The following is a 24,624-nucleotide window of genomic DNA, read 5'->3' on the forward strand; positions in this document are numbered from 1 at the left end:
ACTATTCTTTTCTCTAGAATCTCAGCATTCTTATTTTTTGTTAAGTAAGACTCTAAATGTTAAGGTTGTGGATAAAAACCTCAAAAATGTGAACCAAATATAACTGATATAGAGATGAGTCAGCAGAAGGCCTGAAACAATCTTGTCATTGATCTGTGACAATTTAAACCAGCTGAGGATCTGCCCCATGAGCTCTGAGAGGTATGATCTGCCTCATTCATCTCAATGAGGTATTACCCAGTGACAATAATTTAAATGCCAACATTGTTAACTATTTCATTCCTCATGGAGTGAAATAGAATGGAGAGGGAATATCTCTCGTCTGGACAATTTACTTCTTGTGGTGTCCCAAGTGGATGGGATTTGGGAGATACCACTGCTTCCCCTCCCTATCAAAGAGCCAAGACCAAGGGCCTGTAGAGCCCCTGGGCATAGATACACAGATTTTAAGGCCAGAAGGGACCATTCTGATCATCTAGTCTGACCTCTTGCATAACACAAGACATAAAATTTTACCTAGTATTCAAACTGCATCAAGAGGGAGCCAGATTTTAAAAAGGAACCAAGCAGCACAGACTATCATATTTTGAATATCTGCAAATCTACTGTGTGTGTTGTCTCATGTTTGCGATTCATAGGATGGAGCTATTCTATTCTAAAGAGGCTCCCATACAATCCTCATCACTGTAGTATCCGAGTGTCTTCCAATAGAGTATTAAATCACATGACTAACATTTCTCATGTATTGTTTGTTCTTTCTTTTATCCTCTTCTCAGAGGGATAATTGTGTGTGTAGTGTAGTGTTTAGTACACACTGCTCTGTGTTTATATTAGAGAAGGCAGGATGAAGAAGTGCACCTTGTACTTGGAGCAGAAAGTCATGAGGTTAATCATGATCTTTAGTTCCTGTGGGTGTTTGTTTCACAGTCTTAGACCAGCCCGCAACAAAGCTTTGTCTCCAACACAAACAAGGTTTATCCTTATAATAAAACGTTCCATTGTACCAGAGGAGGGAAGTTGTCAGCAACAGTCTTCATCCTGGAGCTTTAGGCGATCTTTTAGATATGCTGGGACCAGGCCATTTAATACTTTGAAGAGAAGGACCAAGACCTTGAATTTGACTCAATATTCTATAGGAAACCAGCGAAGAGAGTAGAGAACAGGTCTGATGCATTGCTAAAGCGATGCACTACAGCATTATGTACCAGCTGGAGTCTCCAAAGGGCTGATGGTTTCCTGCCCAGGTATATTGCATAGCTGTAATCCCATGATGAGGTGATGAAGGCTTTTATAACTGAGGCCAGGCCACTATATGCCAGGAAGAGATGGAGTCTCCTAGCCACGAGAGGTGGTAGAAAGAGTTACTGAGGAATGCTGTTATGTGACAGCTTAGCAGCACCCAGCAATCCAAGAATACTCCTAAACTAAGGATGGAATTGACTAGTTGTGGGTGTGTACTTTCAAATAAAGGAGACTGTACAGTGGCTGCAAACTCTTCAAAATGTTTTCCTCTTGCTCGGGTTCATGCAGCTGTTCTTCATCCATGAGCTGATCTTATCCAAGCACTATGCCATCTTGGTCACAGTGGTGTGGTCAGATGTGGTTAAGGATAGAGTGAACTGTGTGACATCTGCATATTGCTGGCTGTGAGTTCATGGCACCTGACCAGTTTGGCTGCATGAAGATGTTGAATAGGACCAGGAAGAGAATTGATCCTTGTGGGACTCCACAAGCAAGGGATCTATTGGCAAAGGTGCAATTTCCCATCATTGCTGTTTGGGTGCAACCCTCTAGAAAGGAGTCAAACCCTTTTAGTGCATTCCCATGGACACCTGCCCCTACTCAGGTGGAACCGCAGAATCTGGATGCAGTAGGCTGGAAGAGTACTACCACATGTACCTGAGGCTGTGTGCTGGCTGACGGCCACTTGCCAACAAAACAAATTAAAGCAGAGTACTACAAAAAACAGAGAGAAAACTATCATAAAAAAATCTGGACAAAAGGCATCTTGGCATTATTTATTTACACTTTGTTCTGGTGAATACAGGGTGACAATCCAATTCTGGTAGACATTATCAGATACATGTTCTGTGAATTACTTTCAAGTCATTTATACCATACCCTCCATTTTCATTGATCTGACCAGCAAAGCACCATATTTTTTGCCTTAGTCACAAAGATTCGATTGCAGCTTCAGCTTATACAGATTTGTTGTTTTCTTGGTAGCAAAAAATAAAGATAACAGATAAAAAAAAATCAAGAAAACACAAAAGATACACAAAAGACAAAGTTATATTCCTGATCAGCTAAAATATGAGGTCAGTTTGGAGACATAATTGCAGATATTGTGCAGCTGTCATCATACAATTCTTAGGAAAGGCTGTCAGTGTAACACTCTTGCAGTTATGGAGCAGATTCTAGTATTTTCCAGTCAGTGGAAATGCAATTGCTTGGAAAACTGATCTTTCCTCAGAGCTGCTGATTGAAAAAGCAGCAAGACAGCATAAGTAGCAATGCAAGTAGACACCTGTAGAGTACAGATCAAGTTGTTGGAGATTTTCTTTCTTTATATCTATCCATCTACATACAAATTGCCATAGTGGAGCAGACCAGTGCTCCATGTAGTCCATAACCTCTCTCAGACATGGCCAGTGTGACGGGTTGTCACCCCCGGGGTGCAGTCTGGGAGCTGGGGGAACAGCTGTGGGCTCTCACTCCCCAGATGGGAGGCCTCTCTCACACTGCTTTGTTGGAGATTCAGCCAACCTCACCAAGCCCTGTTATCACCCAACACGGCAGCAGGTGGCACCACACACCCAACTGATTTACCTGAGTGCTTTACCTAAGCCACTAAAGGACATAAAAGCCAATTTCCCAGCTTCCCAGCCTTGCACCCCTGCTGGAGTATAAACCCAGAATTATACCATTTTACACTGCTCAGGGATTTGTACAATGTAAGCTCATTAATATAGTTTGCTTTCCCCTCAATGTGGGAAAGATATGCACACCAAGCTGGTGTTACCCAAGCTGATATTTTCCCCAGAAACTTCACTTAAAGACACTCAGGTTTAGATGAAACATAAAACAAGTTTATTAACTACAAAAAGATAGATTTTAAGTGATTATAAGTGATAGCAAAGAGATCAAAGCAGATTACCTACCAAATAAACAAAAATGCAAACTAAGTCTAACATACTAGATAGATAGGATTTAAATTAGCAATTTCTCACCCTGACTGATGACACAAGCTGTCATGGTTCCTTCCCCACTCTGAACTCTAGGGTACAGATGCGGGGACCTGCATGAAAAAACCCTTAAGCTTATTTTTACCAGCTTAGGTTAAAACTTCCCCAAGGTACAAACTATTTTACCTTTTGTCCCTGGACTTTATTGCTGCCACCACCAAGCATCTAACAAAATATAACCAGGAAAGAGCCCACTTGGAAACGTCTTTCCCCGCAAAATCCCCCCAAGCCCTACACCCCTTTCCTGGGGAAGGCTTGCTAAAAATCCTCACCAATTTGCATAGGTGAACACAGACCCAAACCCTTGGATCTTAAGAACAAGGAAAAAGCAATCAGGTTCTTAAAAGAAGAATTTTAATTAAAGAAAAAGTAAAAGAATCACCTCTGTAAAATCAGGATGGTAAATACCTTACAGGGTAATCAGATTCAAAACATAGAGAATCCCTCTAGGCAAAACCTTAAGTTACAAAAAGACACAAAAACAGGAATATACATCCCATTCAGCATAACTTATTTTATCAGCCATTTAAACAAAACAGAATCTAACGCATAGCTAACTAGATTGCTTATTAACTCTTTACAGGAGTTCTGACCTGCATTCCAGCTCTAGTCCCGGCAAAAGTAGCACACACACACAGAGAACCCTTTGTCCCCCCCCCCCCCCCCACACACACACACAGCTTTGAAAGTATCTTGTCTCCTCATTGGTCATTTTGGTCAGGTGCCAGCAAGGTTATCTTTAGCTTCTTAACCATTTACAGGTGAAAGGGTTTTTTCCTCTGGCCAGGAGGGATTTAGAGGTGGTTAGCCTTCCCTTTATATTTATGACACAAGCAGTTCAACAAGTTTCTATACACAGGTTAGAAATCCCTTTAGCCTGGGACCAGCACTTACCCCAGTTCAGTCCTTGTTCCTCAGGTGTTTCCAGGAGTTTTCCTATGTGAACAGTGAGGCCCAGAGATGATGTCACACCCCAACTTATATAGCTTTTCCATATGGCGGGAATCCTTTGTTCCAAGCTCAGTTCCCTGTGCAGTTTGTGGAAAAGTACAGGTACCAAAATGGAGTTCAGTGTCATGTAATCTGGTCACATCCCCTTGCATGCCTTGTTGAGTCATAGCAGCCATTATCCATAGACTATGTAGACTGACTGGCTCACCAGGTTGAGGGATAAGCTTCTCCTAAGGCCTATTGTTTCCCTAATGGCACATTACCTTGAATGGGCCCTTCACTACCAGCTGTCTAGACTAGAAGCATTTTGCCTAGTGGGTGTCACCCCGGGGTAACCACATTTGAAGTACAGATACATAGTCAATATTCATAACTTCAGATACAAAAATGATACATGCACACAAATAGGATAATCATATTCAGCAAATGATAACTTTTTCAATGACACCTCACAAGACATATCTTGTACCAGATGCATCATAATTATGTTATACTCATTTCATAATAATATCACTATGACTAATATGGGGTGTAGGGTCTCAGCCAGGACTTAGATGCTATGGGGAAGATCCATAAATCTCCTTAACAGGCAATTATGGAATAACCAACCAATAGGGGAAGTTTCTTAACTCTATAACTTTAGTTCACTTATGCCTTGGATCAAGAGCAATTACATCCCTTATACTATTTTTATGCTATTCAATATAACTGTCTTGTTTTCATTATCCTTATAAATGTCTAATACCTTGCTTCAGTAAGGAACTTAAACTGTTTCAATCTTACTGAGCTCTTGGACTCAGTGTCTTATAGTAGTGAATTCTACAGGTTAAAGATCTATTGTGTAACTGTGTTAAAAAGTACTTCCTTTATCACTTTTAAATGTGTTGTCTTTCAATTGCATTGGATAGTCTTGTGTTATGAGACAGGGTAAATAGAAGCACCTAATTGTTTTTTTGTATGTCTTTCATGATTGTATATACCACTGTCAATAGTCATATTTGTCTCATAAGGAATTCAGGGCCCCATTGTGCTAGACACGGGCAAACACTTATTAAAATGACAGTCCCTACCCCAAAGAACTTTCAGTCTATCTTCATGGATGTCTTTCAATGCCTCTACTAATTTTCATTGCCCACTTCTGGATCCCTTCTATTTTTTTCTATAACTTTTTGAGATGGGGCATAGGTGCTGGAACTAGAGGTGCTGGGAGTGCTGCTGCACCCCGCCCTACCCCCAGCTTGAAGTGGTTTCCATTATATACAGGGCTTACAGTTTGGTTCAAGGGCTCTCAGCACCACCACCCCAATAAAAATTGTTCCAGTACCCCTGGCTAGGCGTGACTAAAAGTGAATCCTGTATTTTAGGTGGTAGCATAACATCAATATATACAATAGCATTATAATTTGCTTAGAACTATTTCCTATCTCATTCTCTGTACAGTCTATCATTTTTTTTTATTTTTTTGACCACTGCTTGCACATTTAGCAGATGTTTTCCTTGAGCTGTCCAGAATGACTTCTTAGTTCTCTTTCCTGAGTGGTTACTGTTTATGTAGAATCCAGCAATGAGTTTGAGTAGTTCTAGCTAATCTATGTTTTATTTATATCACACACATCACCATGGTAGCTGAACGCATTACAATTTTTTTTAAAATGGGAGGGGGACTGACGTGGTTTATATCTTAAGTTGCTCGCATTCCCTCCTACTAAACAGGCTTTATTTCTTTGCTTTTGATTTATTATGGGAAAGCTAAATCAAACAAGTGAATTATGGGGCCGAGCCTCAGCTGGTATAAATTATCATAGGCCCATTGACTTCAGCTCACACCAGCTGAAGATCTGCCCCTTCATATGTTGCCCTGAACACCATGAGAACTGAAGTCAGTCTAATGTGATCTAGGAGTTAGTTCCACAGTTGAGAACCATCTGCCAAGGAAGCTCTGGCCCTTGCATTCATGAGTCTCATTCTTGTAAGTGACACTCTCCTTGTTCTAGCTGAGGGTAGCTGTCATCAACATTTATGGTCATATAGAGAGGCAATTCCTCATGTAACCTGGGCCAGTCCAGCAGAAAGCTATGAATATGCCTCCCATGCTCATCTTTCCATCTCTTAGCTGTGTAATGCAGAAATCTTTTAACAGCTATATAATCCAAATTTCAAATGCATCTAACATTGCTGCATTACAGAAATAAAAGAATGGAGCAAGCAATTTTGTATCATATACTCAGGGTGCAGTGTAGTCCGTGATTCTGCACCCATAGAATTTGCCACAAAATTAATCTCTTGCTGCTAAATAGTGCTCCACAATCTAATCCCTCATGTTTGTGAAGGAAACCTTGAAAACAGTGTTGTCTTCCTGAATCTACAGAGAGCCTAAACAATAACTCCAAAGAAGGTGTGAATCACTCCATTCATCCCCATTTTCCCCTTGACAACATCTGAGATGTAGTTATGATTTGTCCATACAAATATTTGCCCATATTGAAAATGGGAAAATTGGGGGCAACATAAAATAAATTAAATTTAATAACAAATGTCTATCTATCTTTGGTACTTATATGGACTCCATTACCGTAGTATCTGAGTGTCTCATGATCTTTAATGTACTTATCCTCCCAGCACCCCTGTGTGCTAAAAAAGTAGCATTATCCCCATTTTACAGAGTGCAAATAAAGTATACAGAGGCTAAGGCCTAGATCCACAAAATGGATTCAGCATCACAATGCCCATGTCACAGAATACAGATTTCACACAGCCTACAGCACAATCACAGAACCTGAGAACAACTCAGATATATTTAGAGTCTACATTATCATTACTTTCATCCTACAGAAAAAAAAAAGATTATAAACTCACAGCTGGAGAACATTAGCAATCTTCTCAATGCAGGTGAGGCCTGATACACCTGTTGTTTGTTTAACTGGAAGGGATTGGATAATCTATGGGGGGAAAATCAAATAAATCTATTTTTTGTACTGGGGTCACCATGTGGCTGTTACTGTGAAGCCAGTGTTATAATAATCACCCAGCAAAGGTTTTCTGGGCCAAGCCACCGATGCCTTCGAGAGTCCATCATGCCAGTGGGAAAGTGCATCCTACCACAGGAATGAAGTAAAATAACTGTTTATGAAGAGGGGAGCATGTAGCAGCCACCTGCCTTGAAGAACACTCACAGGCAGAGTGCAGCATGCAAACATCAGTATACAAAGAAGAGAGGTATATCATCAAATAATGGAGGGGTTGTCACGGCAAGGGGCACATCGATCTTTGCAAAGGCCAAGGCACATGTGCATCCGATGAAGCGAGCTGTAGCTCACGAAAGCTGATGCTCAAATAAATTTGTTAGTCTCTAAGGTGCCACAAGTACTCCTTTTCTTTTTACACCCAAGAGTGAATTCTTGAAATCAATGGCTTAGATCAAATTGTTGGCTGAATGACTTAGATTGTGCAATGTGAAATCCTATTGTTCATTTTCAGTACTACATGCTGTCAAGAGAGAGTGAGAGAAGAAAATACTGAAGATTCAGATAAATAATCAACAAAAATTTACCTTGAAGTAACACCATCAATGTTTATTGATTCAAAATTGTTACCATTTCATCCAGTTTTACCTCCTTTTTAAAGACATATGCGGCACTACTTACAATGAAATTAATCTGCCCTGTTTGTGTTCCTCTGTCCCCTTGTCTGTTGAAAGTCTGGAAAGCATTTAGTGCTTTGTAGCCACTTCTGTAAATAAATAATAAGAAAAATCCTCCAGATTATAAAGCTTGAGTTTTGTTTTATATTTAAAACTTAAAACTCCTTTGCAGATAATTTTTTAAAATAGCTTCTATTTTTGTAGGAGCTAAATAACTCATTTATTTATTTAGCTACAGAGCTAAAATCTGTAGCCCTTAAATTAAGCAAAACTTCACTGACTTCAGTTGTATGCAGTGTTGTTGTAGCTATGTTGGTCCCAGGATATTAAAGAGAGAAGGTGGATGAGGTAATTAATATATTTTATTGAACCAACTTCTATTGGTGAAAGAGACAAGTTTTCGAGCTCAAAGAGAGCTCTTCTTCAGGTACTCAGGGTGCCACAGCTAAATACAATGTGGAACAGATTGTTTTAGCATAAGGAGCTAACATGTTGTAAGAGACAATTCAAAGTGAAGTGGGCAGTTAACACCCCTGCAGTTGTAGGACAAAGGAGGGTTAGTGGGTTATAGATTGTAGGCTATATACTACACAGCTTTTAGCGACATGGCTGTGTCACTACAGCCGTGCCGCTAAAAGTCATGCGGTGTAGCCCCTGTTTGTCGGCTCTCCTGCCGACAAAAAACTTCCACCCCCAATAAGCAGAGTTAGCTTTGTCGGCAGGAGAGCTATGCTAAAGTGCTGCTCACACCGGCACTTGTCGTAGGCAAAACTTATCTTTCGGGGTGTGTGTGTGTTTTTTAACACCTCTGAAAGACAAAAGTTTTGTCATTCAATTACCATTGTAGACAAAGCCATAGTAATGAGCCATAAATCCAGTGTTTTTATTGAGTCCATGATTTTTAGTGCCTAACAAAGTTATGAATTTAAGCTGTCATGCTCATTTTTTGAAGGTGTTGTGCTGGTTTCCTGTGAGGGCAAGGACTGGGTGGTCAAGTATGAAATGACTGTTTTGTCAAAAATGTTCACACACAGGTGATATGATGTCTTTGCCTTTTATCATTTTTCTATGTGAGTACATTTGAGAGCGTAGTGATTGTCTCATTTCACCCACATAGTTGTTATTAGGGCATATAGTACACCGGATGAGCTGGACTACATGTTGTAATAGGCATGTGTAGGACTCATGGATCTTGAAAGATATGTTGTGGAGGATGTTGATCATCATAGTAGAGATATGTCTGCAGCATTTGCATCTTTTGTTATGGCAAGGTTTGGTGCTGCTTTGAGTTGCTGGGTCCTGGTCTGCAGGGAGTTTGCTTCTGATGATGAGCATGGCAAGGTTGGGGGGTTTGTTTAAAGGGCAGAAGAGGAGATTCAGGAAAGATTTATTTCATACTTCAAGTATGGATTGTAATTGTTTAATGATACTCCACATGAATTCCAATGCAAGGTGGGTAGGTGACAAAAAGGAATATGACATCAGAGGGGTTTTTGTGTGTGTGTGTGTGTGTATTGAAGCACACAATCTCAGGGGTATTATGGCCCGTTCCAAGATGCTATGTACTCTGGTTGAGAGTTCTTGTTTGATATATCCAAGCTAGTGCTCATATCCAAGACTTTGTTAAGGAATGTATCAAATGCTTTACTGTAGGCTGATGTATTATGCCAAACACATTTCTGGTGCAACTCCATTGACTTCAGTGACTCCATTGACTCATCAAGGATGAGTTTGCCTACATACCTCCTGCATTTGCTTCATACATGATGGGGCTGAAACTGCCCCCAGTGAAATAATGGTAAAATTCTCAACAATGATCAGAGCAGGAGCAGGCTCAGGCTATGGATTGTCCCTATTGAATGTGCATGTCAGATTTATTAATACCTTTCTTCCAGTAAAACTAATCTCTTTTTTAGCACATATAACTCTTTATTATTGTGAGGTGAACTTTAAAAGATTAACCAGGCTAAATTGACTTTTGTTTCACTAGAGGATATGCAAACATAGAGTCAGATCATAAAGCCTGGTCTACACTAAAAAGTTAAGTGGACTCAGTTACATCACTCAGGGGTGTGAAAAATCTATACTCCTGCGTGATGTTGTTAAGCCAACCTAAGCTCCGGTGTAGACAGTGCTTGGTCAACTGTAGAATTCTTCCATTGAGCTAGCTACCACCTCTCAGGAGGTGGATTACCTACACTGACAAGAGAACCTCTTCCATTGGCGTAGGTAGGGTCTACATAGAAGCACTGCAGCTGTGCTGCTGTAGCTTTTCAAGCATAGACAAGCCCGAAGAAGGCTGTTTTGTGCTTCTCTACCTTAATAGAATTCTTTGAGGGCTACACCATCTCTTTGCTAAAGTAGGGCAGAAAACAATCTTCCCATTTATAATGGAGCCCTTGGAGGGCCAGGCGGTCTAGTGAGTAAGGCACCCAGTACCGTCTCTCAGTGGGAGGGCCTTTCAGTTCAGTTCCTCACCCAAGGATGGGCTTAGCTTCACCCCAGCAGGCTCTGAGTCGGGGCTCTGTGAGGGTTAACAGTGTCTGGTACCATGGGGTGCCCTTGGAATTACCTTCCCTGGGTCACTTTCTACCATCTCTCTCTCTCCATGGCTTCAAGTCCAATATAAAGTAACAAAAGAAAAAAGACAACTAAACCTTCAGCCCCAGCTGGGCTCAGCATTCAGTTCTGTTCCTCACACAGGAAAACTTCTTTGGCACCCTTATTCAGGAGCCTTCAGGGTAGGTCTGCCTTCCTCCTGAGCTCCATCTTCTGAGCTGAGTTGCTCCCGTTTAAGTTTCCTCTCCAGTTGGCGCATGCACTGCAGGTCTGGAGGGCAGGGCTATTGACTCAATATTGTCCTTTAACCCCTTCAGTACCAGTGTGGGGTCTGTACACTCTATCACACCATCCAAGCTTTACCAGCCTAAAGCAGGACAAAATCTCAACAAATTTTTGCAACTTGACAACACAAAAAAAAAATTGGTTTGGTTCAATCAATAAGTTTTGTTTTGACATTTTCAAAATGTTATGTTTTAAGCTTGATATTTTTAATTTGTTCCACTACAATTAGCTTAAGTTTCTAAGCAAAAATGGTCAAGACAGGACAGTTTGACAATTTTAAAACCTTTTTCCAAAAAATTTATGAACCGAGAAATTTATTGAAACTGACCCTTTCCAGTGAACAGTTTCAGTTTCGACAAATCAGCATTTTAAAAAAAACTTTTTGTCAAAAAAATTCCCAACCAGCTTTACTCTGCTGGTGTTGGGGAACTGGCATAGGTTGCCAGAGGAGGAGGAGTGTGGCCAGAGCATGCTGTTCTCCAGCAATCCCCACCTCCTGTAACTGCCCCATGGGGGCTTTTGTAGGTAGCCATAAATTAGGGGATCCTTGAAGCTGCTGTAATTTATGCCAGGGATTGGCTTAGTTCCCCACAGCCCAGTCCTGCAAAGGTGGGATAGAGCCCCTTTGCCCTGCACTTCTGGTCCTGCACCAAGTGCAGTCTGTCTGGACCCTAGAGGCAGGGTCATAGACTTCTAGATAAGACAAATCTAACAGAGTTCCTACTGGCTAAGCTATAATGAAACTCACCTTTTGGCTCATCTAACTGGTCCCTGTGGACCAGAAGGGAAGTGTTTTGATCCTTGGCTGTGGGAACAGAGGTTGCACAGACTTATGCTGAGTCCAAATTTGATCCATAGAACAAGTCCAGCTACTGGATGAGAGACTTGGTTAAATTCACTGTAGTGTTTGGTCCCCAGCTGGTAAACAAAACAGTTGCTTAATGAAAAATAAAGCAACAGATTCCCTTAATGCAATCCAGAGTACTATCGCTGGGTGGAAAGTGTGGTCTAGCTTGAATAAAAGTTAATATCCCTCTGTAGAAATAGACCTTTTCCTATTTTTACTGATAGTAGATCTGACAGCTATTATCCTATTTATATTTCATGCCTCCTAATTCTAACATATGGTGACACTTCACTTCCCAATATCCAATTGACATTCTTTTGATGTATCTTTTGGGCTGCTGCCTAAGTACATTTGCAAATAGTTTAGTACTCAATTTAAGATGAATATATTCCCAGAATTCCTTCGGCAATCAATTATTTATTACTTACAAATGTTAAGATCAAAAAGAAAAGAAATAGATGTATATTTTATTCTGACAGGAGGTCTATGGGGATTACAAAACCCAGAAATGTTAATGCTAAATTTGTGTAAAAAGGGTAAAAATGGGGATTCCCTAGTCAGTTTTCTTCCCTTTAAGGGAGCAAATGGCCTGGATTAATCAGTTATTCTTCTTGTTTTTATTCAGTGGTTAGACATAAACATTGGACATTATTTCTCAGTATTATTTGACTGTATTTCTCACTATTTTCAAAGGACAATCAGGGCAAATTCTGTTCTGCTACATCTGTGTAACACTCAATCTCACCCTCAGCTACATGGATGCATCTCTGATTACCCTTCTTGTGGAACAGTGAAATGTAAATCTGCAGGAGAGCTTGTGCCAATTGCTTGGGAAGATCATGCTAGATGAATAGCTCTTTTGTTACATTTACAAAAATTGCTTTTTATAAGGGGCATAAGCTGTGACTATGTAGCATACATTCCAGTAGGGTGGTGTGGGGCGGCGCACAACAGGTGGACTTTAGGAAGATCATTTCCACTTCACTGAATAGCAGGGCAGCCATAGCAGAGGACTGAAGGACACTTTCAGAAGAGCCTTTAATTAAGGGATGATCCTGTGCCATTGACTTCAATGGGTGCAGGATCAGGCCTTTCATGAGTATCCAAACAGCCATAGAGGAATACAGGCCTGATCAGTGAATTCAGAGGGATTTGGATCAGACCCAAAATGTCCAAAATGAAATTTGACAGAGAGGTAGGGTGACCATCCATCCCGTTTTTAAAGGGACAGTCCCATTTTTTGGGACATTTTCTTATATAGGCGCCTATTACCCCCCACCCCCATCCTGTTTTTTCACAGTTGCTATTAAGCGTTTTTGATAAAGCATTCACTCACTCTTGACTGCTGAGAATCTTACATAAGGACCCTAAAATAAGTCCATTAAACCAGATTACGACCCAAATAAAGGCAACTTTTGTAGAAGTAACAAAAATCATTCTTCCAACGTAATGTAATTTTCACAAAACCAATATTCTCCCATACTAGTTAATCACTGTGGCAAGGAGCACCTATCTGTTCCACAATGAGGTGGGGCAGAGCTGCTTTAAAGGAGGAGAGAAGAGGAGTAAAGGTGATAGCCTGGCATGAACAACAAAAGGATCATTCCAATTCAGTAATGCAAAATGGTGAAAACTGGCCTTTAAGAATAGGAAATGTTTTCAAAGTATGAATTGGCACATAGACCTGATTCACTGTGATGTAACTCTATGATCTGCAGTATTAAGAATATTATTAGCAATGAAATAGAAAAGTGTCAAGAGTCCAACTATGAAATCTTCACATAGCAAATGACAGAACTCACTCAAGGCCTCAGATCCTTTTCACTAGAAGTGACATGGCTATCAATGGACTAAATTTTCTTTTTGGTTGATATTTTCTATTTTATACAGCGAACTCATCATACTATTGCTAAAATCCATGAGGTTGCATCAGTGTAATTGAGACTGTCATGAATGGAAAAATGCAGCTCTCCTCAAAGGTGAAAAGTGTCAGGAAAGATCCTGCTCAGGAAAGAGCGAATGAAACCCACTGACAGATCACGTCAGTGATCACAGAATTTTTGGAACACTGGGGCAGAGAATTGCCACATGAGACTGGAAGCAGAAGAGGTGCACCAAGAAATGAGTAGTAGTTCCCTGTTCATTCTGCCACAGGTGTATTCAGTGTCTGCCTGAAGGTTTCCTTTTTTTATTCATTCTTATTGCATCTTACTTACAGCTCTGAGATAGGCTTTACTTGGAAAGCCTGGCATTTTCTCATAGATGGGTAGATTACACACACAGAGGAAATTAAACTTTTCTATTGTGTCTCTCAGGGTAGTTCTGCTACCTAATGAATTTGGGGCTTTCAATTTGTTATGTTTGGAGTAAATGTATTTAATAATCTAGGGGTTAATTAGAAAAATAACAACTGACTTTATTAAAAGAGCTCAATTCAACACTATGAATGGAGAATCTTCTCCAAGCAGGACAATTCAAGCCCAAACCAGTGCCAAACAAATGTCACCCATACAGTTCCACCAAGCGAACATTAAGTGACAATACACATAACGAAACTCCTGTTGGAACAAACTCATTGGCAGAATGAACATTGAAGATAGGTAGCTCTTACTTAGCTCACTTTAATTCCAGTTTCTAACTTAGCTGTTACTTAACTTCTGAGGGTTGATGTCTCTTATTGACTGAGCCTTTCACAGATGTCTTTATACCCATATTATTAGATTCTTAGTGTGTTTTTGCTTCCTTAATGCTTTTGTTTCTTGCTTTTAAATACTTAAACTATATCTTTGTTCACGGAATTTATGGGAAAATGTAAAATTTGGAACAGAACTGTAATAATTCTTCAATGACCAATTGTTGATTTAAAATTAAGCTTTATTTGAAAAAAAGAACTTTTGCTGTACTGAAGATTAAATTCTGATGTCTCTAGAGCACTCAGAGAGCTGTGCTGGCCTTTTCCTCCCCAGGATCCATACTAACCACATGACCCAAACTAACTAGCATCCTTCTATTGGATTAAACTAGTTGTGACTGACATATAATCTTCAGTAGGGAAAGAGCAGAAACCAGCAAACTCATTTTGCCTAGGGCTGTAATTCAACTTTAAACACTTTCTTCGCAAGCACTGATCCAGTACAGTGAGTATCTTAAACATGGGCAATGGGAAACACAGAAACTCACCATGCAGGATGCTCACTCTGTTTTCCAAACCTGTAAAATCCGCATTGAGTGGGAGGGAGATACTCCAGTAAACAAGTTCAGAAAGAAAGAGATGCATGCCCATAGCATATGCTCTCCCTGCAGAAAAGCTATTGCTTTGGCATCTTTTGCAGCTGTAACTGCTACGCAAGCAGTGCTGATGCTGTTACATAGACAGTGCTGATGGCTCAAGGGGCACCCTCAGGCTGCTTACATGCCAAGCAGAAGCAGCCTAATTTCCTACTTCAATAAATGGAACTGCTGGTGTGCAAGGTCCCTGGACACTATATTTTTCTGTCTGGCCCTTCTGCACTAAAGGAGGATTCTATTTTGTAAAAAAGAGAGAGAAATGGAAGTGTGAATAGCCTCCTCCACTCATGCAGTATATTATCTTTCTGGGCTACTACTTGAGAAATGTGGAGGAATGCAAATAAAACTAAAGAAAAGGAGCAAAGATTGAGGGTGAAACCTTGGCTCCAATGAAGTCAATAGGAGTTTTGCTATTTACTTCACAGGTCCCAAGATTTCACCCTGAGGGAGCAAAGACAGTTGGCAGAGATGTACTGTACAAGCAGATTTAAGATCAGAGAGGTCAGTCAGTGGATGAAGAGTCAATGGAGAGCTTTGAAAAACAGCAGAGTGTTGAACTGGATAAGGAGTTAGTGAAGATGACTGCTGAAGTTCAGAGGGTAGCAATTTAGGATGATAATGAGATGTAAGCAGAGTCAGGATGAGCTCCACCCTGACATCTGGCGGTGAGTTGTGGCAAGTTGTGGAAAAGAACTTTAGGGGCTGATCTCATTTCCATAGGCACACCCACCCCACCTAGCATGAGCCCATAACTGCCCAAATGGTCACTTTGGCTGCTGTGGGATCCCCAATTTCTCTGTTATTGGGGCAGGAAGAATAAATTGTTATTATCTTGATTATGTGAATCAAGGACAGTGGAACTGTACTTGGCCTTTTGATATGATGGAGGGACTCGCCATCAACTAAATAGCACTCGCTAGATAACGGATATGGGTTCCAAAACTCAGTGAACGGAGAGAGGCTGAGAACAGCTATTAATACTTGGTGGTATGGGCCCCCTGTTGAGGGGCTTACATGCTAATTGCACTTCCTCCTCTTTCCACTGTGGAATATCAGAGCTAATTTTGATTCCATTAGGAGTCTAGTCTAGGCTGCTGAGCTGAATTCACTTTGGGCCAATGGTGCACCAGCACTGAGGCTTCCCTACTACAAGCTGAAATCACTGAGTGTTGTGTTAAGTAGTGGGGGAGCCTGAAGATATATTGCGGAGCAGTTTGCGGGACGGCTGGCAGAGCAGAGTGGCTCTTGGAGCAGAGCAGTTTGTGGGATGGCTGGAGCAGCTCATGGGGGTGGCTGGCAGAGTGGAGCAATTCGTGGGACAACTGGTGGAGCAGAGCCCCATGGAGAGATTGGGGCAATCGGCTTTGGACCACGTAAGGTGACCCTTAACCCCCCCGCCCCATCTCCACCCAGGTTGGGAGGTAAAACTCTGCAGATAAACTTTCGAACTCTGGTGCTGCACTGACCAGGGACGGAGACTTTTGGGTTGTTGGGCTTTTGGGTCTTTGGGTGACTTTGGGTTGCTGGACTCAAGAACCAAAGGGAAAGGTCACGTCCCAATTTGCTTGGGGTGGGTTTTTTTTGCTCATGGGTTGTGTTATGAATCCTGTTGGTGGTGTTGCCCCAACATAATGCCACATTGTTTCTCTCTGTTATTAAAAGGCTTTTCATAGAACCATAGAATATCAGGGTTGGAAGGGACCTCAGGAGGTCATCTAGTCCAACCCCCTGCTCATAGCTACACTCAGACTCTGTGCTTGCGAGAGGGGAAGTATTGCCTCTTGGAGGCACCCAGCGGGGGTGGTATATATTTGTCTCAGGTCACTGGGTGGGGGCTCGAGCCGGTTTTGTATTGTTTATTGGAATGAAACGCCTAGATACTGAACCCAGCCCTTGTTGCTGCCAACTCTGATGGGCAGAAGGGTTACAGAAATATTTGGGCAATAACTTTATTTGCATTAAGGTTTGATACTTGCATCATTGTCACTATCAGATTGTCACATCTGCACCCAAAGAAAAGATAATGATATTGATAATTAAATGATAAAAGTATGAATGAAGGGGTTTTTTTCCCCAAAGTAGAAGCAATGTCAAGGTAACAATGAATTTTGCTAACTGTATAGTACCAAGCACATTGTCTTCTCTACAGAATAAAAAATAACAACATGCTACAGATGATGAAAGACAGACTCATAGACTCATAGATATTAAGGTCAGAAGGGACCATTATGATCATCTAGTCTGACCTGCTGCACAATGTAGGCCACAGAATCTCACCCGCCCACGCCTGCAATAAACCTTTCACCTATGACTGAGCTACTGAAGTCCTCAAATCACGATTTAAAGACTTCAAGGTGCAGAGAATCCTCCAGCAAGTGACCCATGCCCCATGCTACAGAGGAAGGCGAAAAACCCCCAGGGCCTCTTCCATCTGCCCTGGAGGGAAATTCCTTCCCGACCCCAAATATGGCAATCAGCTGAACCCTGAGCATGTGGGCAAGATTCACCAGTCAGATACCCAGGAAAGAATTCTCTGTAGTAACTCAGATCTCACCCCATCTAACATCCCATCACAGGCCATTGGGCCTGTTTACCACGAATAGTTAAAAATCAATTAATTGCCAAAATCATGTTATCCCATCATACCATCTCCTCCATAAACTTATCGAGTTTAATCTTGAAGCCAGTTAAGTCTTTTGCCTCCACTGCTTCCCTTGGAATGTTATTCCAGAACTTCACTCCTCTGATGGTTAGAAACCTTTGTCTAATTTCAAGTCTAAACTTCCCGATGGCCAGTTTATATCCATTTGTTCTTGTGTCCACATTGGTACTGAGCTTAAATAATTCCTCTCCCTCTCCGGTATTTATCCCTCTGATATATTTATAGAGAGCAATCATATCTCCCCTCAACCCCACTAGTCTGTGTCGGGACTGGAGGGGTGTAAATTGTAGAATGTTCTAAAGTGGTGTGTTCTAAGTGCCCTGTGTAGACCCTGCTGGCATGCTCTAAACGGTACCTAGGCCATGTTAAAGTAGTTCTGTTTAAACAGAACTACATCAACTCAAACTAGGTACTTTTTAGAGTGCACCAGCAAGGTCAGTTAGAGCGCAACATTTTAGAATGTTCTCCAGTCACCACAGCCTGTAGCTCGGGCAATGAATCTGCCACCCCAAATCCCATGGAAATCGCTGCCTCTTTGCTTCCTATGTAATCTTGATTGCACAATCCGTGCACATGCCACAGAGGCTGTGGAGCAGACCTTGCTGCTGTGCTAAATACAAATTGCAAACACAACAAGTCTATAGCAGGCTAATATAAATTTGTTGTATTTGCAATTCATACTTAATGACACACACATGATGGGTGCTTGTCCCAACAACCTCTATACAAAAGCTGCTACTGGTCTGGCTAGTCCTTTGCATATCTTTCCTCCCCCGACTCTGCCAACTTTGGCTGCTGTAGATCTTCATGATACTTCCTTTCTTTCTTCCATGTTTTAATGAGCAGTGACATAATTAGCAACATTGGCATTTAAAGTATCATCACTGGACTCTGAATTAGCACCCACTGAAAGGTAGATATAATGAATGATCTTGCTACTATTTTCCACCTTTTTGCACCTGTGTAAGGAGAGGTCTTACAAATGAGCTTCCCATGTCTCCCTACAGTCTATCCTCTCTCACAACTGGAGCTACACAGCCACAAAAGATGGGCCATTCTAGATCATAAAATTGGCCCTTCAAGTCAAGTACAGTATCCTGCCCATAGCTTCTGGTGAAGGCACAGAAAAATCTCCATAATGTACATAGTTTCCTGGACTATGTTTCAGATCCCTGCAGTGATCAGTGTATGCCCTAAAGCATATGTACATCCCATTTTAGCCTACATAATTCCAAGACAAATATTATGGCTTGTAAAAATTTCCAGACCCTTTTCAAAATCAGCTATAGAAGTGAATTCCAGAGGTAAAAGCTATATGCCGCATTGAGAACTATTTCCTGTCTCATTCAATGTGTGCCATTAATTTTATTAGACAATGCCCTTGTTTCTCAGAATTCACCTGTCAAGTAATGATAGTCCCAGGATGTTGTCAGGATTAAGTCAGTAATGTTTGCAAAGTGCTCTGAGATCTTCACATGGAACATGCCAGATAAGTATGGTGTTAGAGTCCCACATTTTAAAATGAAAAGGAGAACTTGTGGCACCGTAGAGACTAAGAAATTTATTTGAGCATAAGCTTTCGTGAGCTACAGCTCACTTCATCGGCTGCATTCTGCATTTTCCACTGTATGCATCCGATGGAGTGAGCTGTAGCTTATGCTCAAATAAATGTTAGTCTCTAAAGTGCCACACGTTCTCCTTTTCTTTTTGCAGATACAGACTAACACCGCTGCTACTCTGAAACCTGACATTTTAAAATGTTACCCTACATTCCTGCCTGATGTAATTGCCTTCAGTGGGAGTTGCATGCACTTTGTCAGGGCTGCTTTTGGCCCACTGTTTCTATGTCACATGTAAGTATTTCACTCTGGCCACCAAATAATAAATTAAACATCTCCCCGCCCCCTTAACATTACTGGCCTCTGACGATGACAGAAGGTAATTTAAATAGAGCAATGACCATTCAAGGTGCGTAATTAACCCCGCCCCATGACAACCTTAACCCCACCCAAGAGCTCGCGCGTGCCGAGCTGCCCCAAGGAACCGACTCAATCGCGTAAGGCGCAACCGCAAGAGAACAAAATACTGCGACACCGCGCATGCGCAGCATGAGCTTCCCCCCCCGCCCCCGGCGAAGAGCGAGTCGTGCCCGTCTACGCTGGCGAAGTGCGCCCGCTGGGATGTGATACACTGCGCATGTGCACCGAGCAGGCGGTTGGGCGGGCGGTGCTGCTGCTGGGCCCATCCCCACCCCCTCCTCAGCACTATGAGTGACGGGTTCCGGAAGGCGGAGTCGGGCACTCAGGTGAGGCAGCGACCCCTTCCCCTGCCTGGGAGCGCCGCCACCCTGCCCCCGGGCCTGGCCTGGCCTCTCCCGCACCGCCCCCACGCGGGGCTCGCAGTAGCGCCGCACGGGCATGGCCTGTCCCGGGTGGTGTAGCGCCGCCCCCGCAGCACCATGGCCGGCCGGTAGGGGTTCCCCTTGGGCGGGCTGGAGACGGACACGTTGGAAGCCTAGGACGTGGGTGCTGCCAGCTCTGGGGTGGGAACCGAGGAGCTGCCGGCCGCGGTCTCTGCCCGCTGGCGCGTCCGTTTCTCCTCGCTGCAGACGGCATCCTGGCCCGGAGGCGGCGGGGCTGCGTCCCAAGGGCTGGCGGCCCCCCGAAAAGATGCGCCCTGGGCCGCTCCAGCCCCGCCGCCAAGTGTTGAAGTATGTGCTTAATTCCTGTGGAAGCAAACGGGACTGAAGTATGTGGCTAGAATTAAGCAACTGTTTAAATACTTTGCTGAATAAGGTGAACTGCTGAATCAGGGCCCGTATTTCCCCCCCCCCCCCGCGCGCACTGATATTAACCATACAGGTTTCAGAGTAGCAGCCGTGTTAGTCTGTATTCGCAAAAAGAAAAGGAGTACTTGTGGCACCTTGGAGACTAATGAATTTATTTGAACATAAGCTTTCGTGAGCTACAGCTTATGCTCTAATAAATTTGTTAGTCTCTAAGGTGCCACAAGTACTCCTTTTCTTTTAACCATACATGGGACTTGTCTACACTTGTAGCACTTTAGTAATGCACCTCCCCGAAAGGTGGTAGGTTGACAGAAGAATTGGGGCTGGCTACGTGGGGGGGGCTAGGTTGTCTTAACTGCTCAGGGTGTTGGATTTTTCACACCTTTGAGTGACATAGTTAAACAGACCTATTTTTATAGTGTAGACAAGGCCTCACAATAAACCTTGAGAGACTGTTGTTCACCTTAATGGTCGTGAAGGTAAAGATGAATTGTAGCCACTTAAGCACTTTTTTAAAAACTGGGAAGATTTTAAAATTGCCCTGTAAAGTTTTGCTCATAGCAATAAGGCTTATGTTTCTTTAATTCTTCATCCAGTTTTTCTCTGCCCTCCCACCACCCACCCTCTTTCTCTGACCTTGTGACCCTGACGATGCACTGGAAATCTTTAAATTTTGCAGCAACGCTTCCTCGTAGAATGTTGTGTAGCTTATAAGTAAAAAAAAAAATTCTGTGCCAAACAAATAATTCTTCAAAAATCTCATAAAACGAGTTTTGTAAAAACGGAGTGACAATGGAAGCTATAAGAGGTGAAGGTAGTAAAGGAGAGTAAGTGAATTTTTATTAAGCAAATAGCTTGTGAAAGGTAAAAATGTCTCTTTTTTTTGACTAGTGGGTCTCTTAACACTTTTTTTAATCGCTATCTGATGGTGTCCTGTATAGCATATATTACTTAGAAATGTTGCATATTATTTAATGGCACCCAAAAATGTGCTGAGTACTTCCCAGAAGACATAAGAAAAACTCTTTGAATTCCATTGAAGTACCATTAACTTTCAAGGGGACTGAGGCTCCTAAGTAATTTTGACATTTTTGAAAAATTTTCCCACTGCCCCTTCCTCAGCAAACTTACAGTTTAAGGCCCCTGTCCTGAAGCTTATGCCACGTGGGCAGATGTCTTTTGTCCACAGGGACCCCTATTTTCTACACACCAATAATCACATAAAAAGATCCACTGTGATAGAATGTAAAGTGCAATTATTCAGAAATGTATTGGAAACACATCTAGGGTACTCTCTTACAGAAAAGCCCTGGAAGGTAATCGTTTTGTGGAAAAAAGGTAAAAGTTATGTAAAGGAAGAAGTAAGCACCCATAATAAAATTATGGCATGCCAATCTCAATAGTGATCAGATGTTGCTGTATCTTTTCCAGTTTTTTCTGTTCAGTTACTTTCCTTAGCAGTGCTGTGTTAACTGGTTATTTAAGCCATTCACAACAGAAGGTAGAAGCATGTGATTTCCGTTGTTGCAGTCTGACCCTTTGATCACTACAGATATTTTACCGATGAAGTGAACTGTAGCTCATGAAAGCTTATGCTCAAATAAATTTGTTAGTCTCTAAGGTGCCACAAGTACTCCTTTTCTTTTTGCGAATACAGACTAACACGGCTGCTACTCTGAAACCTACCCTATACAGAAGAACTGTTAAAAATGTTTAAAACTGCCTATGCCAGAATATGGCCAAGAGACTAGGTGGTCACAGCTCTTGTGAAAAGTTCAATAGTTCTTTAACAACCACAAATGGTAAGGTCTCCTCTCTTGTGTCTTATCTGAACATAGTTTTGCTTCAGCATCATTAGGTGTAATATGGACAGACCTTTCACAGAGTTTGTTGCAAAGTTGTTTGTTGATCCTGCCAGGAAATCCCACGGTGCACAGCATGATACAAATAAAGCAAATGTCTGTGGAGATTCTGCTTCAAAACTAGGGAGAAAACATAAGTTTCGTAGAAACACAGCTGCATTATCATCAATGAATTGTGCATAATCTGTTCATTGCTCAAGATAAGCACCTATAGGTATTTTCAATCAAATGTGTAAGCATTCAGTTCAGATAACAGGTTCATATTTAAGCTATAATGATCAGATATTTTCTGAGGATTAATGACTGGATGAAAGGAGCTGGAGCAGTCAAGAACTACTAAATAATCCACAGGAAATGCCCTATACAGAAAGTTTTGCTATTCTAAAATGAAAATTGGGGAGGGGAAGAGTATGGATTAAAAAAAAAATGGTCCACGTTTAGCTGGTACTGAAATGGCACTTTTTATTTTAATTAATGCTGTTTCCAGTAGTCAGACTGCTTATATGTTACCTTAGCATTCAGCAACTAACTCTAAATGTGAACAATTACATGTACACGTTTGCAGAGCATTGTAAAACCGTAGGAACCTGCAAAGCAGAGGGCAGGTTTCCAGCACACTTCGTATTCTCTTGAGATTCCAAGGAGCCATTAGTTCTAAGACATACTTGTTTTTATAGTTTTCATAATGTACTGAGACTTAAAAAAAAAAAAAAACAATTACATGATTTCAACACAAGTCAATACAAACTAGGAAATGCATATTAAGATAATCTTTGATGCAGTGATATGGCAGCTTTTTAAGCGGTGCCTATGTTCAGCCATCATAGCAGGGTACTTTGTATTTGTAGAGCCGTACAAAGGACTTAGCTTCACATCTTCCATTCCTTTTAAGATGGTGTGACTAAATCCTGCACTGGTCTGAAAATCTTAGTCATAGATTCTAAATTGAATTTTCTTGTCCATGCAAAACCACTGAGAGAGTTGAATATAATTTTGTCTTAATTTGTATCAGGAGAGTTGTTGAACCATCCATGCTACTAACTTTTCCAATAAAGTGTGTTCTATTTAAAAAGTAGGGAATAATTTCAGTTTGAACACTACCAAATGTCATAGACCTTCCTTTTTTAAAAAGAAAGAAAAACTTGAACACTATACCAGCTAAACATTAAGATTGAGTTATACCCTTTTAAGCAGGGGTGGCCAACATGTGGCTCCGGAGCCGCATGTGGCTCTTCAGAGGTTAATATGTGGCTCCTTGCATAGGCGCTTACTCTGGGGCTGGAGCTACAGATGCTAACTTTCCAGTGTGCTGGGGTGATCACTGCTCAACCCCCTGCTCTGCCCCAGGTCCTGCCCCTAGTCCACCCCTTCTCCCCTTCCCTTCCCCCGAGCCTGCCATGCCTTCCTCCCCCACAGATCCTCTTGCACATGCAAAACAGCTGATTGTGGCAGGCAAGAAGTGCTGACTGGCGGGGCTACCGGTGGGTGGGAGGCACTGGGGGGCGAGAGCTGATGGGGGGCTGCTGACGTATTACTGTGGCTCTTTGGCAATGTACGTGGGTAGATTCTGGCTCCTTCTCAGGCTCAGGTTGGCCACCCCTGCCTTAAAGCAAGAACATCTCAAAACATACTTAAGTCTTCCCCTATTCATGTTTAGGGGCATTCTAGTACAAGGAATTTCAGAATAGTGGATGGGGCAGTGCTGTGATAAATAAATGCAGTATTGCCAACCTCAGAAGATCAAAAATCATAAGTCAGACTCCAAAAAAAATTTTTTTGTAAAAGATTATATTGTGGTAGGTTTTGGTCTATCTTGTTTTTGTTTTGTTTTTTAACTCCCCTTACCCATCCACAGTGTGTGTGAGAGATTTTATTTCTCACTCTTCCAAAATTATTGGGTAAGGTGATTTTGACCTCCACAGCAGGAGCTCTCACAACCACATCTGCACATCATTTCCCCAGTAATTAATTCTGCACCCCACTGTCCAAATCTATCTTATCCTGTCTGTCCCTGCATCAGTTCTTCCCCCACATCAGTTCAACTCAACCCTCGACAACCCATCAGTTCAGCCCCCACAGCCTCACCTCTGCTTCTCCTAGACTCTTCACCCTCATCTCCCAGGCCCCTTGGGGGAGAGGAGCTGTAACAGTATCTTCTTCTGCCCCTTCCCAGGCTGGGTGTGAGGCGGAGGAGCATAGGCGCTGTCCTCTTTGCTCAAAAGAATGGAGGGAGCAGAGCTGCTGGGCTCCTTCAGTCTCCTGCACTCCTTCCATGAGAATGACTTCAAGTTGCTGAGGAGAGGGAGAGAGAGCGCTCTACCTATAGCAGCTCTGATTGATTACTTTGCCAGAAGAGGCAGGCAAGTGAGGCACACAGCAAATCAGAGGGGTTCCCCCAGGCAGGGCTCAAATTTGCATAAATGGTGGAGCTTCTCACATCATCTCAAGACAGGCTCCAGGCCCAGCCAAAATCCTGTCATTCACCAAAAAAAAAAAA

At 42.1% G+C, this 24,624-nt stretch overlaps 1 protein-coding gene across 2 annotated transcripts in view; it reads left to right on the forward strand.

Annotated features, from left to right (window-relative positions):
• The first annotated feature begins 19,495 nt into the window (after nt 1-19,495).
• The window catches only part of XRCC2 (X-ray repair cross complementing 2), a 32,058-nt gene continuing 26,929 nt past the window's right edge, over nt 19,496-24,624 (forward strand). Inside the window, exon 1 of one of the 2 annotated variants that reach the window (XM_038389806.2) lies at nt 19,496-19,782. In XM_038389806.2, coding sequence (XP_038245734.1) covers nt 19,744-19,782 — 39 coding nt within the window. In that variant the 5' untranslated portion in view covers nt 19,496-19,743. Of the gene's footprint in view, nt 20,226-24,624 lie in introns of both variants that reach the window. The other variant, XM_038389807.2, reaches the window with a different exon arrangement.

This window comes from Dermochelys coriacea, chromosome 2 (genome assembly GCF_009764565.3).
Source record: "Dermochelys coriacea isolate rDerCor1 chromosome 2, rDerCor1.pri.v4, whole genome shotgun sequence".
NCBI lineage: Eukaryota > Metazoa > Chordata > Testudines > Dermochelyidae > Dermochelys > Dermochelys coriacea.